General features: G+C 38.7%; 2 protein-coding genes across 2 annotated transcripts; both read right to left on the reverse strand.

Moving 5' to 3' along the window:
* Nucleotides 1–4,360: 4,360 nt before the first annotated feature.
* LOC112543184 (vomeronasal type-2 receptor 26-like) lies at nucleotides 4,361–7,142 on the reverse strand. The gene is made up of 2 exons (XM_088143979.1): nucleotides 7,133–7,142; nucleotides 4,361–5,262 (listed from the first exon to the last, which is right to left on the reverse strand). The coding sequence occupies exons 1-2, from the start codon at nucleotides 7,140–7,142 to the stop codon at nucleotides 4,361–4,363; spliced, it is 912 nt and encodes a 303-aa protein (XP_088000105.1).
* A 201-nt stretch (nucleotides 7,143–7,343) lies between these two features.
* On the reverse strand, nucleotides 7,344–10,974 carry LOC148215270 (vomeronasal type-2 receptor 26-like). The gene is made up of 4 exons (XM_088143980.1): nucleotides 10,831–10,974; nucleotides 9,739–10,590; nucleotides 7,843–8,070; nucleotides 7,344–7,427 (listed from the first exon to the last, which is right to left on the reverse strand). Exons 1-4 carry the CDS (start codon nucleotides 10,972–10,974, stop codon nucleotides 7,344–7,346), a joined length of 1,308 nt encoding a protein of 435 aa, XP_088000106.1.
* Nucleotides 10,975–14,826: the final 3,852 nt, after the last annotated feature.

Genomic DNA, 14,826 nt, shown 5'->3' on the forward strand with positions numbered 1-14,826 from the left:
TTTCTTTGCATTGTTCATTTAAGAAGGCCTTTTTATCTCTCCTTATCTCTGGAAATCTGCATTCAGTTGCTTATATCTTTCCCTTTCACCCTTGCTTTTCACATTCCTTCTTTCCACAGCTATTTGTAATGCCTCATCAGACAGCCATTTTGCTTTCTTGCATTTCTTTTTCCTTGGGATGGTTTTAGTTGCTGCCTCCTGTACAATGTTACAGACCTCCGTCCATAGTTCTTCAGGCACTCTGTCTACCAAATCTAATCCTCTAAATCTATTCATCACCTTCACTGTGTACTCACAAGGAATATGATCTAAGTCATACCTGAGTGGTCTAGTGGTTTTCCCTACATTCTTCAATTTAAGCCTAAATTTTGCAGTAAGAAGCTCATGATCTGAGCCACAGTCAGCTCCTGGTCTTGTTTTTGCTGTCTGTATAGAGCTTCTCCATCTTTGGCTGCAAAGTATATAATCAATCTGGTTTCGGTATTGACCATCTGGTGATGTCCATGTGTAGAGTCGTCTCTTGTGTTGTTGGAAAAGAGTGTTTGCTGTGACTAGCTTGTTCTCTTGACAGAACTCTATTAGCCTTTGCCCTGCTTCATTTTGTACTCCAAGGCCAAATTTGCCTGTTATTCCGATTACTCCTTGACTTCCTACTTTAGCATTCCAATCCCCTATGATGAAAAGGACATCTTTTTTTGGTGCTAGTTCTAGAAGGTGTTGTAGGTCTTCATAGAAGCGGTCAACTTCAGCTTCTTCAGCATCAGTGGTTGGGGCATAGACTTGGATGACTGTGATATTGAATGGTTTGCCTTGGATACGCACTGAGATCATTCTGTCGTTTTTGAGGTTGTACCCCATTACTGGCTTTCCCACTCTCTTATTGACCTAAAGTGCAACTCCATTTCTTCTAAGGGTTTCTTGCCCACAGTAGTAGATATAATGGTCACCCGAATTAAATTCACCCATTCCCGTCCATTTGAGTTCACTGATTCCCAAGATGTCGATGTTCAATCTTGTCATCTCATGTTTGACCGCATCCAGCTTGCCTTGGTTCATAGATCTTACATTCCAGGTACCTATACAATATTGTTCTTTACAGCATCGGACCTTCTTTTTGCTTCCAGATACATCCACAGCTGAACGTCCTTTCGGCTTTGGCCCAGCCGCTTCACTCTTTCTGGAGCTACTTGGAATTGCCCTCCGCTCTTCCCCAGTAGCATATTGGACACCTTCCGACCTGAGGGGCTCATCTTCCGGCGTCATATCTTTTAGCCTTTTAACATTGTCCATGGGGTTTTCTTGGCAAGGATACTGGAGTGGGTTGCCATTTCCTTCTCCAGTGGACCACATTTTGTCAGAACTCTCTGTCATGACCTGTCCGTCTTGGGTGGCCCTGCACGGTATAGCTCATGGCTTCACTGAGTTACGCAAGCCACTTCACCACGACAAGGCAGTGATCCATGAAGGGGATTAATTAATTAGTTTTATTAATTACATTTATTAGAAATAGATTTATTAGGAATATACATCTAACAAATTGTTATTCGATCTATTTATTAGATTAATTTGTTAGATTAGATTTGTGACTTTGAATCAGTGTTGATTCACTGATAAGTGAATCAGTGCCTGGATAAGTCCCTTTAGTTTTCTTGGCAAGGTTTTTTGGAAGTCGTTTGGCATTGCCCCTTTGCTAGGGCTGAGGGAGAGTGACTGGCCCAAGTACAACCAGCTGGCTTTGTGCCCATGGCGGGACTAGAACTCAAGGTCTCCCACTTTCTAGCCTGGTGCCTTAACCACTACACCAAACTGGTTCATACATCCATGATTGATTCTATGATCGGTTGATATCTATGATTGGTTCATACACCAAACTGGTTCATACATGTATTAGATATACATCTAATAAATTGTTATTAGATCTAATTATTAGATTAGATTTATTAGGAATATATATCTAATAAATGTAATAGTCATTTTTTAAAGATATGTTTGAATTCTGGGATTTCAGTGTATGTTGCTTCTTTTGAATCTTCATTGCATATGATTCTACCATTGGTATATTATGAGAAGACACACAAAGGGAATCCAGGATGCAAATCTTAAGGGGAAAAACCCAGGACAACAATTTGAAAACCTCCAATAGTTTTTATAATTCTGGGGAGAACAAGAAAATCTCCCTCCTTTGAAGGGGCATCTTCACTATTACCTTAGGGTCCAGGTTCTTAAAGGCTTCATTTTTCCAGGCACTTACTACTTTCTCAGAATGAGGTCAGTACTTCATTGGAGGAGGGGGTCTATAGGTGATGGGTGGGTATTTCATAAAAGTCAATATGGCCACTATGACATCTTGACTTCTGTGACACGATGCCATCTTGATGTCTGTGACCCAAACTCGGATGTCCCTAGTGCTACATAGTTTTGTGGGAACAAATGTGGAGAATTTGAGGACCTTACATCCTCAAAGGCAAGGACAGCATATTAAGTGGGAGAATCAAGTCATCCCAAGCTATTTTCAGTCCCCAAACAATATTAGCTGGCATTTGAAAGAAGCAGAGAGAAGCAGGGCTAGAATGGAGAATCTGTAAGGAGGGTTAGTCTATGTTGAGGTGATCACACTGGAAAAAGGGAAGCTCAGAAGAGTGATGTGAAACTCTCTGTGTCTAGCCATGATGGATAAACCCAATCAAAGGGTGCCTACAAGGCCTTTCTGACATAAGGGTGGAAAAGAAAGAAATCTAGGATTTAATCTTGTATTGGTGGAAAGAGGGAAGAGGGGCAGGGGGGCTCTGAGTGATGCATGCCCCACCCCTTTTTTCTGTGCATCACCATATGGCATGCCTGCCCCAAGGGCGTGGAGCTTGCATTGCAGTGCTGTTTTCCGCATTTTGACCAAAGCATGAGAGCTCATGGTAGACGCTGCTCTTGGTGTCATTCAGGCTGCTGGGACTGCAAGAAAACTGAGTCCTCGATTCCCTAGAAGTGGTTCCAGAGACAATTTTGCGGGCTTCAGAGTCCCATCTCGAAAAAGGTACAGCTGGGTGAATCATAAGTGAAACAGGAGCACGTCTCAATAAAAGATTTGATTTATAATTCCTGTGTTCCTTGGAAAACATGTCACCTGTTCATTATTAGTAAACTTTCAGGTAAAGCATTAGAATGTGAAAATCTCATCAGATTACAAAGTAAATCCAAACAAACAAAAAATTACACAGAGAGAAGAAGATCACACAAGGATAGGAAATATTACAAGTAGAGTAGGATGAGAACGTGGAGCAGCAACAAGAGGCACAATAATATTCAGAATAGGAGCAGGACGCTGGAGACACACACACAAACTGAACCAGATCTTTATTGCAATCTTTATTGTATTGAAAGGAAGTGATGTGATATCCATCTGGCCTGACATTACCATTTTTCATACCAGATATATGCTCATTTTCTGGGAAATAGATGTTTTGGCCCATTGTTCAATCGTTTTGACATTATGATTTAAATGCCTTTGTGCCCATTCACCACATAGCTCATCTGAAGTCAGGAGGACATTAGAGTCAACTATAGCAATCCATTAGGCTGACAAGAATGTGTGTGTGTGTGTGTGTGTGTGTGTGTGTGTGTGTACATACATACAGTTTTACATGACAAAGATAAACAGTCTTGCTTCAAAGAGTTTCTAACTGACTTCACAATTCCCTTTAGAACTGAGAAAAAATATAAGTTCTAATATATTTTAGGACTTTATATTTGTTAATCTGATTACTAGACAGGAGATAATTACATACTCAATTCTAGGATCTCTGAAATGCAACCACAGTCAACATGCTTATCGTATTATAACTGCCTTCAGTTTGCTTCAGTGCGATATTAAAAAACAAAGCAAAACAAAAACAGAAATTTGAGGTCTCAGAAATCAGAAGAAAACAAATCAGTGTGTGTGTGTATGTGTGTAAAAAAAAAAAAAAAAAAAACAGAAAACCAGAAAACCTTCACAAACCAACTTTGTGTTTATTTATTGCTTAATTTTTAACATTCTTGTATAAGAAATCCTAATGGTCAGTCCAGTTAGGATATATCCAAACATGAGCAAATCTCTCTCTTTCTCGGCCTTACCAAATCAGGAAAACTGCTGACTTTTCTATTTTATAGAAGCATGGATACACTATTAATATACTTCCCAAGGACTTTCTAAAATCTGCTTTGGGAGCCAGGAGTCTCTTTATTACTAATAGTTGTCTCTTGTACATTTGAAAGATATATACACATTGACTATCTGCATATAAAAGTACATCTTAATTTTGTATTGAAGATTTTAGGGAAAATAGTAGCATGTTTCATGAAAAAAAGAAACCATGAAAAATATAATTTAATTGATTCTTTTTGTCAGATGCTCTTTTCTATTAAAGTCAGGCCTCAACAGAATGATGTAGCATTTGGGGAAAAAGACACAAACCAGTAGTCCCCCACTGGAAGCCAAGATGGCAAAGATCTCCACAGCTACTGTGTATTTTCCTTTGCTGCTCAGGTAGGCAGGTATGAAGGACAACCAGACACTGCAAAAGATCAGCATGCTGAAGGTGATGGATTTGGTTTCCTGGAAAGTGTCTGGTAACTTTCTGGCTAGGAAAGCCACAACAAAACTGACAATAGCCAAAAAGCCCATGAAGCTCAAGATGCAATAAAGCATCGCAACAGATCCTTCATTACATTCCAAAATGATTTCACTGCTAAAAGAGTTCATGCCAGTGTTTGGGAAGGGGGGAGAGGTGGAAAGCCAGACTACACAAAGAATAGTTTGTACAAGGGAACAGGAGAAAACAACAGAAATGGCTAGTTGTTTTCCAACCCATTTTCTCATTTTTGATCCTGGCTTGGTAACCATGAATGCAAGAACCACTGTGATAGTTTTGGCCAACATACAAGAAACAGCCACTGAGAAGATGATGCCAAAAGCAGTTTGTCGAAGGAGACATGTCACCTTCACGGGCCGACCAATGAAAAGCAATGAACAAAGGAAGGAGAGAAGGAGGGAGTTGAGGAGGATGTAGGAGAGGCTGCGGTTGTTGGCCTTGACGATGGGAGTGTCATGGTACTTCAGGAAGATTCCTAGCACAGAAATTGTGGTGAAGGAAAGCACAAGAGCCACTGTGGCCAAGCTGGTCCCCAAATTTTCTTCATAAGAGAGGTAACTGATATGTTTGGGAATGCATGAATCATGGTCTTCATTTGGGTAATGATCATCTGGGCACTGAAAGCATTCATCTAGGTCTGGAAACAGGGAATAGATACATTAAATCATTTTTGATACTTGGTTTTCTGCATATTCCCATATGGTTGATTAAGTATGAAAAATATATTAAGTTATTACATTTATCTTTTTCTGTAGTCCATATTTCCATGTATTAGAATATCTAGATGTCAAATATGTGTTCAAAAGAAGCCACATTAGTGAAGAAGCTATATTCTAATGGGAAAAGTACATTCAGTAGGACGTTCAAATTATTATTTTTTCTTTGATCACAAATCGATGAAAGACAATAGTTATGGACCTACAGGGAATGGAAACTGAGACTACATGTGAATTATATGGCAATTCTGGACTGAAGAAAGTAATGAGAATCCAGTCAACTCCTTGTACAACTGACAGTAAAGAAAACATGTTCAATAAATTATTTCTGTCCGAAGTCCCAGGGGCATCATTGTATCTTCTTGCCTCTCCCTTCCAGCAGTTAAAGACCTTCTCTGACTCAGGACATTTAATTGCATAGATATGCACTTGTTGCCATGCTACCGTGGTGTATCTCAAACTATCAGCCATGAATAGCTGGCAACTTATATAAAGCAAGCACTGCTTGAGCATCACTGTTCCTTGCTCAGAGCTCATAGAGTAAATAAAAAGGTAAAAGTCCTAAAAGTGAGAGTTTACAGTGAATTGCTTCCTTCCACATAGTTTGAAAACCATCATAAAATATTAAGAGGGATAGAGCTGCAGGAAGGAGCAATTTAATATGATCTCACTCAGTTACAGTGTGATGGGTTGACTGTTGGAAGACTTGAGGGACCAGGATAGGAACAAATAGTCATGAGAAAATTTATGTATATGGTCACTAAGAGTCAATAATGACTTGATGGCATGTAATCAATCAATCAATCATATTTAGGTCTTTATTCCTGCCATTCCTGACTCCATGTATGGAAGGTTGCATTAGTGTCATATCAGGGGACTTGAAAGATTGGTCTCAGAAATTTGGGCTAATCAGGTACCAGTGGGATAAGGTTGGCAAAGGGTCCCAGCTATGTACTGTGTAGTAAGTGGTAGGGACTTTGCTTCAAATAATATAATAAGCTGAGAATGATGGAATCACAGGATAACTGCTACACTCTTCTGTTCATTCAGAATGACAGGGCTACCATGAGCCATTCCATTGTAGTTGGCTAAGAAGGCCACCCCCAGATATGTGAAGGAATATCTCCATTGATACTTCTTTGGGTACCAATGGAGGCTGAGCCACAATATTTCTTCTCATTACTTTGTCAAGTTCTTCCTGAGATAGTGAGATAACACTTTACCACTATGATAATTAAAACAGGGCATTCCAGATCAACTGCATATTTATTGCAAATAGCTTAAACTATTTCCTAGTCCAAGACAGTAGTAGAAGTAGCAATAGTAGTCATTGTCTCCAAATGAATAGAATGAACACAAACACACACACACATACCCCTACACTTCTCTTTTCCTTTCTTTTCACAACATGCTGGAAGTGAGATTTTACACAGAAAGCTTCATTTCTAGTAGTAATGCTACTTTCTGGCACGTTTTCTAACAAAAAATAATCTTGATATAACCTGTTGTTAAAATGCTGAAACAGTTTCTTACCTGTCTGGTTTGAGATCTTCTCTTCTGAACATGGAGTACAATCATAGCAGCAAAAGGGTTCTCCTTCTTTCTTGCTCTTTCTGTAACCTGAATGGCATTTCTCATTACACAGTGAAAGAGGCTGTGTCTATCCATTGGTGGAAGAAGCATTGGATGTCCCATGCAGAAAATAAGAAAAGCACTCAGTCAATGTTCACAATAATAAGGAGGATTCCTAGGTTTGCTTAGAGAAAGTAGGGCAGAGCCAGGTTGACCCACCACTTGTCATTGCCCTCAACAGATACAACTTATATATTTCCAATGGGGTTGGAAAGTAGAGGAATCAATATCTATCTCATTGAGAATGAGGACTATATAAAAAGGGATGCTGATCTTAGACAGAGGAAGCCCTCAATTCATGGACCCTATTTTCTAGAATCCACATTAATATTGAGATTACTTTCAGGGAATGAAGGATGAATTTTTCATTTCAAAGATAATTAGCAGAAACATACCCCATCTTTCTTTCTGGAAAATTCTTAAATCGTACTAATGAGTGAGAGGCCACAATGAACTATTGAGAAAATGAGAAAAGGGTAGAGGGAAAAGATATCAAGCTCTTTGAATCTATATTGATAAGCAAATAAAAGTCAACATCTATTTAGTGATGGCAGGAGCTGGGTGGTCAAAAATTTAAATAAATTTAAATAAACAAATAAATAAATAGCTTTTTCTGTCCAAGTCACTGTAGGAGGAACTGGAATGTTCTTAGTGTTCAGAATGAATTCTAACCAGAAACCAAGCAATTTGAGTTTCAAGAGAAAGAAGTCAGATTATTTAGGAGGTGGGAGGAAGGCCCAAATAAACCTACCTGAAAAACATTTTTTTATTATTATTACAATAATAAATAATTACAACTGTGTAATTCCAAGAACTTAACCCTGAAGGTCTTTATAAATGGCTATTTATTGAAATGACACAGATTTTACCTGGTTAAACTGAGTAGGCCAGACAATGTTCTTTTTGAAAAGTGTCAACGGTTGGTCTGAAGATCCCTCTGGCTCTATCCTTCCAATCTTGACCCTAAGAAAAGACTCATTTGAGTATGTGACCCAGTTGATAATATCAAATTGAGCGACTAATTCTCCATTTTGGTCAAAAGAAATTGTCTCTCCAGTGCTGTCATTAAATGGTACACTTCTTATAAAGTGGCGGATCTAAATGTAAGAATGAAGAAACAGGAAAAGAAATGAAAAATATAGTTGTTTGTATTCCAATATACAATTGTTTATTGTTTTTATGTGAGATAATTATGAAAATAAAGGTTTTTAATTTTACTGACATAAATGAATTATTATTGGTGATTGTTTACATTATTTATATGGCTGTAGAAGAAAAATAGGGGAAATGTTGAGGATTTAATACATGAAGCAGAGGGGAAAGTGCATAGAATGACCTATTAACTTACTTCAAGGAAAAGGAAATATAAGAAATGAAGACACGAGGTCTCTTAGGAATAGGCTGGCTTATTTTAAGAATGTTTTATGGATTTAAACATTAAATTTCATATTGGATTTTCTCACACACATTGTTTGATTGATTGACCCCAAAACACTGATGTTCAGAAATCAAGCCACCGGCTTTTAAAAAGATGTGACTGATTGAATGCCTCATAAGGGAAACTTCGTGACTGAAAACTTACAAATGTCAATTGGATTGATTCAAATTATACTTGAGGTTTACTTTGAGGTACCCAAATTGTTTAATGATCAGTGAAATTCCCTTCACATTACTTAGGAAAGAAGCATTTGGTTTGGAAGTCTGTAGGAATTTATTTTCATCTCATCTAATATTTTGCTTCAGCAAGTGGCTCATTGGGTCCATTCTTCTTAATATTTTGATGGGAGCCAAAAGGGGATACAAGAGCTAAAAGCTAGATGGGGAAGCTGAGAGAGAGAGAGAATGGATATCTTTCTCCGGGTGGAAGTTACTGTACAATCGAAGTAGAATTTACATTTCAAAGTATATGTCAGCCTTTCAAGGTAGTTCAAACAAGAAACAAAATCTATGAGTACTAACACTGCCTTTATTGTAAGGTTACAGTAACAGAATCTTGCAGGTATGATAGCACATCTCTCCCACCTGCCTTTACTTTCTAAGGAACTAGAGAGGGTCCCTTCTGAGATTTTTCCATGGCTCCATTCCTCCAGTAGGCTGAGATGTCTCTTATCTGACCATTGTCCTAGCTGCAGCTCTTCCTCCTCCTTTCTCCTCCTCCCATAGATCATTACAGTATAATACCTAATTTTTAGAAGCATAACTAAACTTGCCTAACTTCACAGATAGAGCATAATATAGTATAAATGTCTCACACACACACACAAGTTGGGTCTAGATAGTACTGGATAGACGATCAGCAGGATATTGCAGGTTATCAGTTAAGAGTGGGGAGTTGGGGGTCATCTCACTCTTGACCTTAAGTTTGGAGCAAACAGTCAGCAGCAATCCTCCATCACAGCACACAAACTACTCTGATCTAACTGAGTTATGACTAAGAAAATATAGCAGAGACCACATATGGTCAGTGGTCTTGCACTAGTCTACTCTGAGCTTTACTTTCCAAGACTGTTGATTAAGTTTCTGTCTTCATACATTCATAACTGATCATACTATGACCAGGAAATTTACATGGACATAAGTAAAAGGCACCAAGAACGAGTTTCAGATTGAAGAAGACTTTATCTTGACCATATGGTTAGTGCATTTGTTTAGTAACTTCCCACCGTCACATCAGAAAGTGCTCAGATCTCATCATGTTCTAAGAAAATACTATAAGCAACATATCTCAAGTATGATAATTTACGCTAGTCTGCTCTGAGCTTTACCTTCCATGACTGTTGATGAAGCTTCTGTCTCCTTCTATTTCTAACTGATCCTTGATTGTCCATAGAAGAGTGCAAGGCATGCAAAGCACGTGCAATGGCATAGACAGCAGTGTAGACACTGTAACTGTGAGCCGTCATCCTCATTTCAAACACAGTCATAGGGAGCGTCCCTAGTTGCTCCTTCCCAGTGCAGAGGTTCCCATCCATCACATCACTGGATAAATCAGGGAAGGAGCAACTAAATACCTGTTGCCAGATTTCTCTTAGGGAACCATCTTCTGCCTCCAGAGCAGGATTTCTCACTTGAAGAAATTGATGAAATCCAGAAATATACTTTGAAGTAACTGCCAAGGATAAAGATCCATGAATGAAGCTTAAATCCCAATTTCTCTGCAAGGGAAGAGATGTGAAATCAACATCTGCTGTCATAATCCAAACTTTGGAATATTCAGGCATGTCCTCAAGTTCAGAAACCTTGAGGAAAAACCTTAAAGTTAACATACTCTGAAATTCTCCATGAAAGATGACAGTATTGGTTGTACAAGTCAAGGCAAAACTTAATGTTTCACAAGCTGCTTCCTCTACTTGATCAACGTCACTGAGCATCCCACCAACCAAATTTCTTATGAAATCGAAGCAGATGCCACTCTTGGAAAGCATAGGAATCACGGTCCTTAAAAGAACCTCTCTTGCATTGCCAATATCAATATAGAACACCCCAATCCAGGTCCATCCAAAATGAAGCAGGAGATGCAGGATCCCCCTGTACTGATGAATTGCATTTGGGAACATCCAGTGGAAGAAAACAGCTTGGGTTTGAGAATCCATCTCTGGGGCAGAGCTGTATGCAAACTAAAGTAAATGAAGAAGCAAAAGAGTTAGTTTCAAAGCATATGACCCTCAGCTTTTTAGTTCTGTAGTCATTCTATTGGGCCATCATGACCTCTGTTCCATCCATCAGTTAAGATGACCCAACTCACTGTTTTATTCTAGCTGGTGAGTTTTGATTGTCCAAAACAAATAAAAGCAGCAGCCCTAAAAATCCAGGGGACCTGTTTTAAAAACCTTTCCTGTTTCCTTAACAACACTTACTTGTGCAACTTTGTAGTTGTTCAGGATGGTTGACATGTCCAGGAATTCATTAGAGCTTGGTCCCCCAATAACAGCTACCACATTGTTCTGGAGATCACATTTATAGTTAGGGATGAATCTGCTTGTTGTAGAGAGCAGTTCCATTGTGGCTGCATAGGTATATCGTGGACTAAAATAATTGTTATAGATATTGAAGCCTAGGGTGACATTGGTTAAGATCTTGTGGTTTTCATTAATCTCTTTTACAGCAAACACCAAGGCTAAGACATGTTGGTAGGCCTGAGTCAGTAATCTGAGGTGACATTGGAAAACAAGACACATTTATTTAAGTTGTTTCAGAAGAAATACACATTTTCAATCCTGTATATCTTTCCTATCTTCATCCTAAAGTAAAATATAGGTTGGGGCAGCTGTGAGAAGTGAATCCATACATATAAAAAAAGACTACACAGTCATGGTTGTGTGTATGATAGGAGCAGATATCATGACATATATACACATAATTGCACACACATAAACATATTTGTCTCTCTCTCTCTCTCTCTCTGAGCCACACTCTCTCACTTTTTCTCCCTGTCTCCCTCTCACACACACAGGTACACACACAGACACAGATGGAATCTGTCTATTTATCTATCAATGAAAAATGCAAAAACAAAGAAGCCAAACTTAGAAACCATTCAGGACTCAGATAAAGAACAGAACTGGATAATGACCTCCAGATGACACATAGAATATAATGTGATTAGCAAGAAATAAAACCAACCTTCCTTCCTTCCTTCCTTCCTTCCTTCCTTCCTTCCTTCCTTCCTTCCTTCCTTCCTTCCTTCCTTCCTTCCTTCCTTCCTTCTATCCATATTTTCTCTACCACTGAAATTTCCCAGTTTTTGTTTTCATTTTATTTTGAACTACTAGTTGCAACATGGAATTTTAAAAAGGGCAGGTTCAACTCTTCTCACAATGAATGTTTGTGAAAGCCCACTTATGACACCATTTTATACACCAGAAAGTGTATTCACTGATGTCCTTCTATGATTGAATTACTGCATGATGACTTCTGTTATATACTACATTTTCTCCTGTGCACACTGTGTCTGTTATCTATAATAATTTTTTGATCTGTTTGAACAACTACAGCACTCCAACTATTAGTGGAACAACTGCTACTGCTGTAACTCTTGATACTCACGGAATGAAATATCATGGCATTTTGAAATGGTTAAAAAAAGGTATTGTGGAAGGCAAATACTGTCTACTGCCCTCAAGCAAGAATTAACATGGAGTAGCACTTTTTTCCCCAGATCAGAATAGAGATACAACACCACAACTTTGACAAGTTTAAGTTCCTCACATGAAATCAACAAACATGTCCTGAGAAGGATGTCTTGAGAATTTGATCTCCTCAGAAATAATGAAGAACTGAGAAATTATGCCACCAATAATGAGTTGCCCTGGCTGATAATATTTATGAAAAATAATACTTGGTTCATTACTAGAGTACTTTGCACAATGGACCGTGCAGACGCTCTTGGGGAACAAAACTAATATCAACACGCAAAGTATTACAGTCATAAACGAAAATGTTCCTTTCCAAAAACAATTCTCCATCTCCCTCATAGATGACAGAATAGCTTCAAATGTCAGAGTCAAGTGTCTGTTGCAAGCCAAGGCACTCTAGAATAAATGTCTGGCCAGTGAGTTGATGCAGCCTAACCTCCTTATTTCCCCAGCTGGGAGCGTCAAATGGCAAATTTAAAGCCTCTTTAAATTTTTATCGATAATATTTCTTATAGCCTCAGTCTCTCCAGAGAATTGGGGAAGGAGTCAGAGAAATCCCAATTAACTTGATAATTGAAAGTCAAATAATACCATATTATTGTGCGTGTTTTACTGCTGCTTATAAATTCTTCAACTTATTCCCACTGGAGATAAAGAGGCTGTAACGTTGTCTCGTCCCGTGTCTTCGAGGTCAACCACCCTTGACCTCAACTTGATTAGGCAGATGAAAATGAATATACCTTTTCTTTGTGAAGTATACATTGATATGAAATAGAACTACATCTTTTACATAATACAGGTTGATTCTGTGTTTCCAAGTCAAGCATATTTTACAGTTTGAGAAGAAAATTAAATTACTATGGATGATTCCAAAATGCAAGCAGTAGTTTGGAAGTTGGTTGGAAGTTCAATGAAACCACCGGAAAGGCATTTTTTTCCTTTCTATGTTTCCAGAAAATAAATAAATCTAGCTTCTACAAAATGTTTCTAGTTCCAGGGTACAATCCAATGAAATCTGGTGTATACTAAGAATAGCAGGGATTATTCCCAACAAGCAACACAAATAGAAGGTAGAAATTTGTTCATTTATTTATACATCAGATTTATATAGCTGCCCGTCTCACAGAAAGTGACTCTGGGCAGTGTACAACAATTAAAACAAAATAACAAGTGAATAAAAACAGGCATTATAGAAAGATAAAACATTTTTATTAGAATAAGAACACTGACATAGGATAGAGTTGTCCTTTTCAATGGCTGTATGGATTGTGTAGCTGTTGGTTGCAATGATAGATACTCTTTTGATAAGGCTGAGTGGGTATCGACTGTATTCACCTATTACATAGATGGATTATATCTGCTTTTACGCTTTCTTCTTTCTTCTCATGTTCAGAAAAAAGTAGAAATCTTTTACTGATGTATGTGCCTGAGTGACATCCAACCAATGAATAGAGGATATATGTTAATTCCCCCAGTAATATCTACCTAGCCAATTAGATCAGAAACAGAGGTCTTCTGCAACATCCTTCACTTGTAGACTGCCATCTGCGGGGACTGATTAATTGTGCCTTTTCTGGAACTGTTTGCTGCCAGATGTCAGCATGGTCCCTTCCCTCCTGACTTATAGAAAATCCATAAAAATGTAGCTGCTTCATTCGGCCTCAAGGATGCAGGACCATGGATTGCAGTATTCTGAGATGTTGTACTTTTTTTTTTTGCTCTTAATTTGTTGAATTGTCATTGTTTCATTCCTTATGTTAACAGTTCATTTTATTCAGTGTACACAAGGGAAGAAAATTGCCTGATTGGAGTGGGAGCTAAAAATCTTTGCAAACAAAAATAAATAATAAATAAATAAAATCTTATCTATGTATTGTCGAAGGCTTTCACGGCTGGCATACGATGGCTGGTGTGGTTCTTCCGGGCTGTGTGGCCGTGTTCTGGAAGTTTTGTTTCCTAACGTTTCGCCAGCATCTGTGACCGGCATCTTCAGAGTGCAGGAGCACAGACAGGAGCAGTTCTCTCTGTGCCCAGAACAAGGCCACACAGCCCGGAAGAACCACACCAGCCAAAATCTTATCTACCTTGCACAAAGCAGTGTCCGAAAATTCTATCTCCATACAACAAATCAGGACCTTCCAGGGAAATCAGAGAAAAATGGAAGATTGATGCATCTCCAAATGGCAGAGATGATGCTGAAGCAGAGACCAGTGACTGGGCAGCAGGCCAGTGGAGTCTGTCTGGGCAAGGAGAAGCCAGGAGATCACCCATGTGTGCTCCAGAAGGCAGCTCCTCCTGAGGAGACCTAGAGGCTCTGCAGGTGACTGAATGCCAGGAGCTGCTGAAGAAATATCACACAGCCTCAGCAGTTTGTTTAAGGACATTGGGTTTTCCCAAATCTCCACTTTCTAAAGTACGTTTGGAATGTAAGAATATAATGTAACTACCCGCACCACAGCATTTTGCACCAAATGAAACTTCTGGATACTCTTCAAGGGGAGACCCATGTAGAGCATGTTAAATTAATCATTTCTAGTTTGTCATGACACTGTAAGGCACATCTCTCACCTCTCTCCTGATCAAAGGGTTTTCAAACTTCCGAATTATATGACTATGTAGATAAAGACTGAGTGTTCAGTAATTGAAAACTTTTGCCAATCCAAGAAAGATGGCGGAGGAGAATTCTTCTACTAATTTATTAAAAGAGATCCTGGCTCA

Source organism: Python bivittatus, unplaced genomic scaffold, assembly GCF_059951505.1.
Source record: "Python bivittatus isolate LINGU-HERP-01145 unplaced genomic scaffold, Pbiv_v1 ctg000430_np1212, whole genome shotgun sequence".
Classification (NCBI taxonomy): domain Eukaryota; kingdom Metazoa; phylum Chordata; class Lepidosauria; order Squamata; family Pythonidae; genus Python; species Python bivittatus.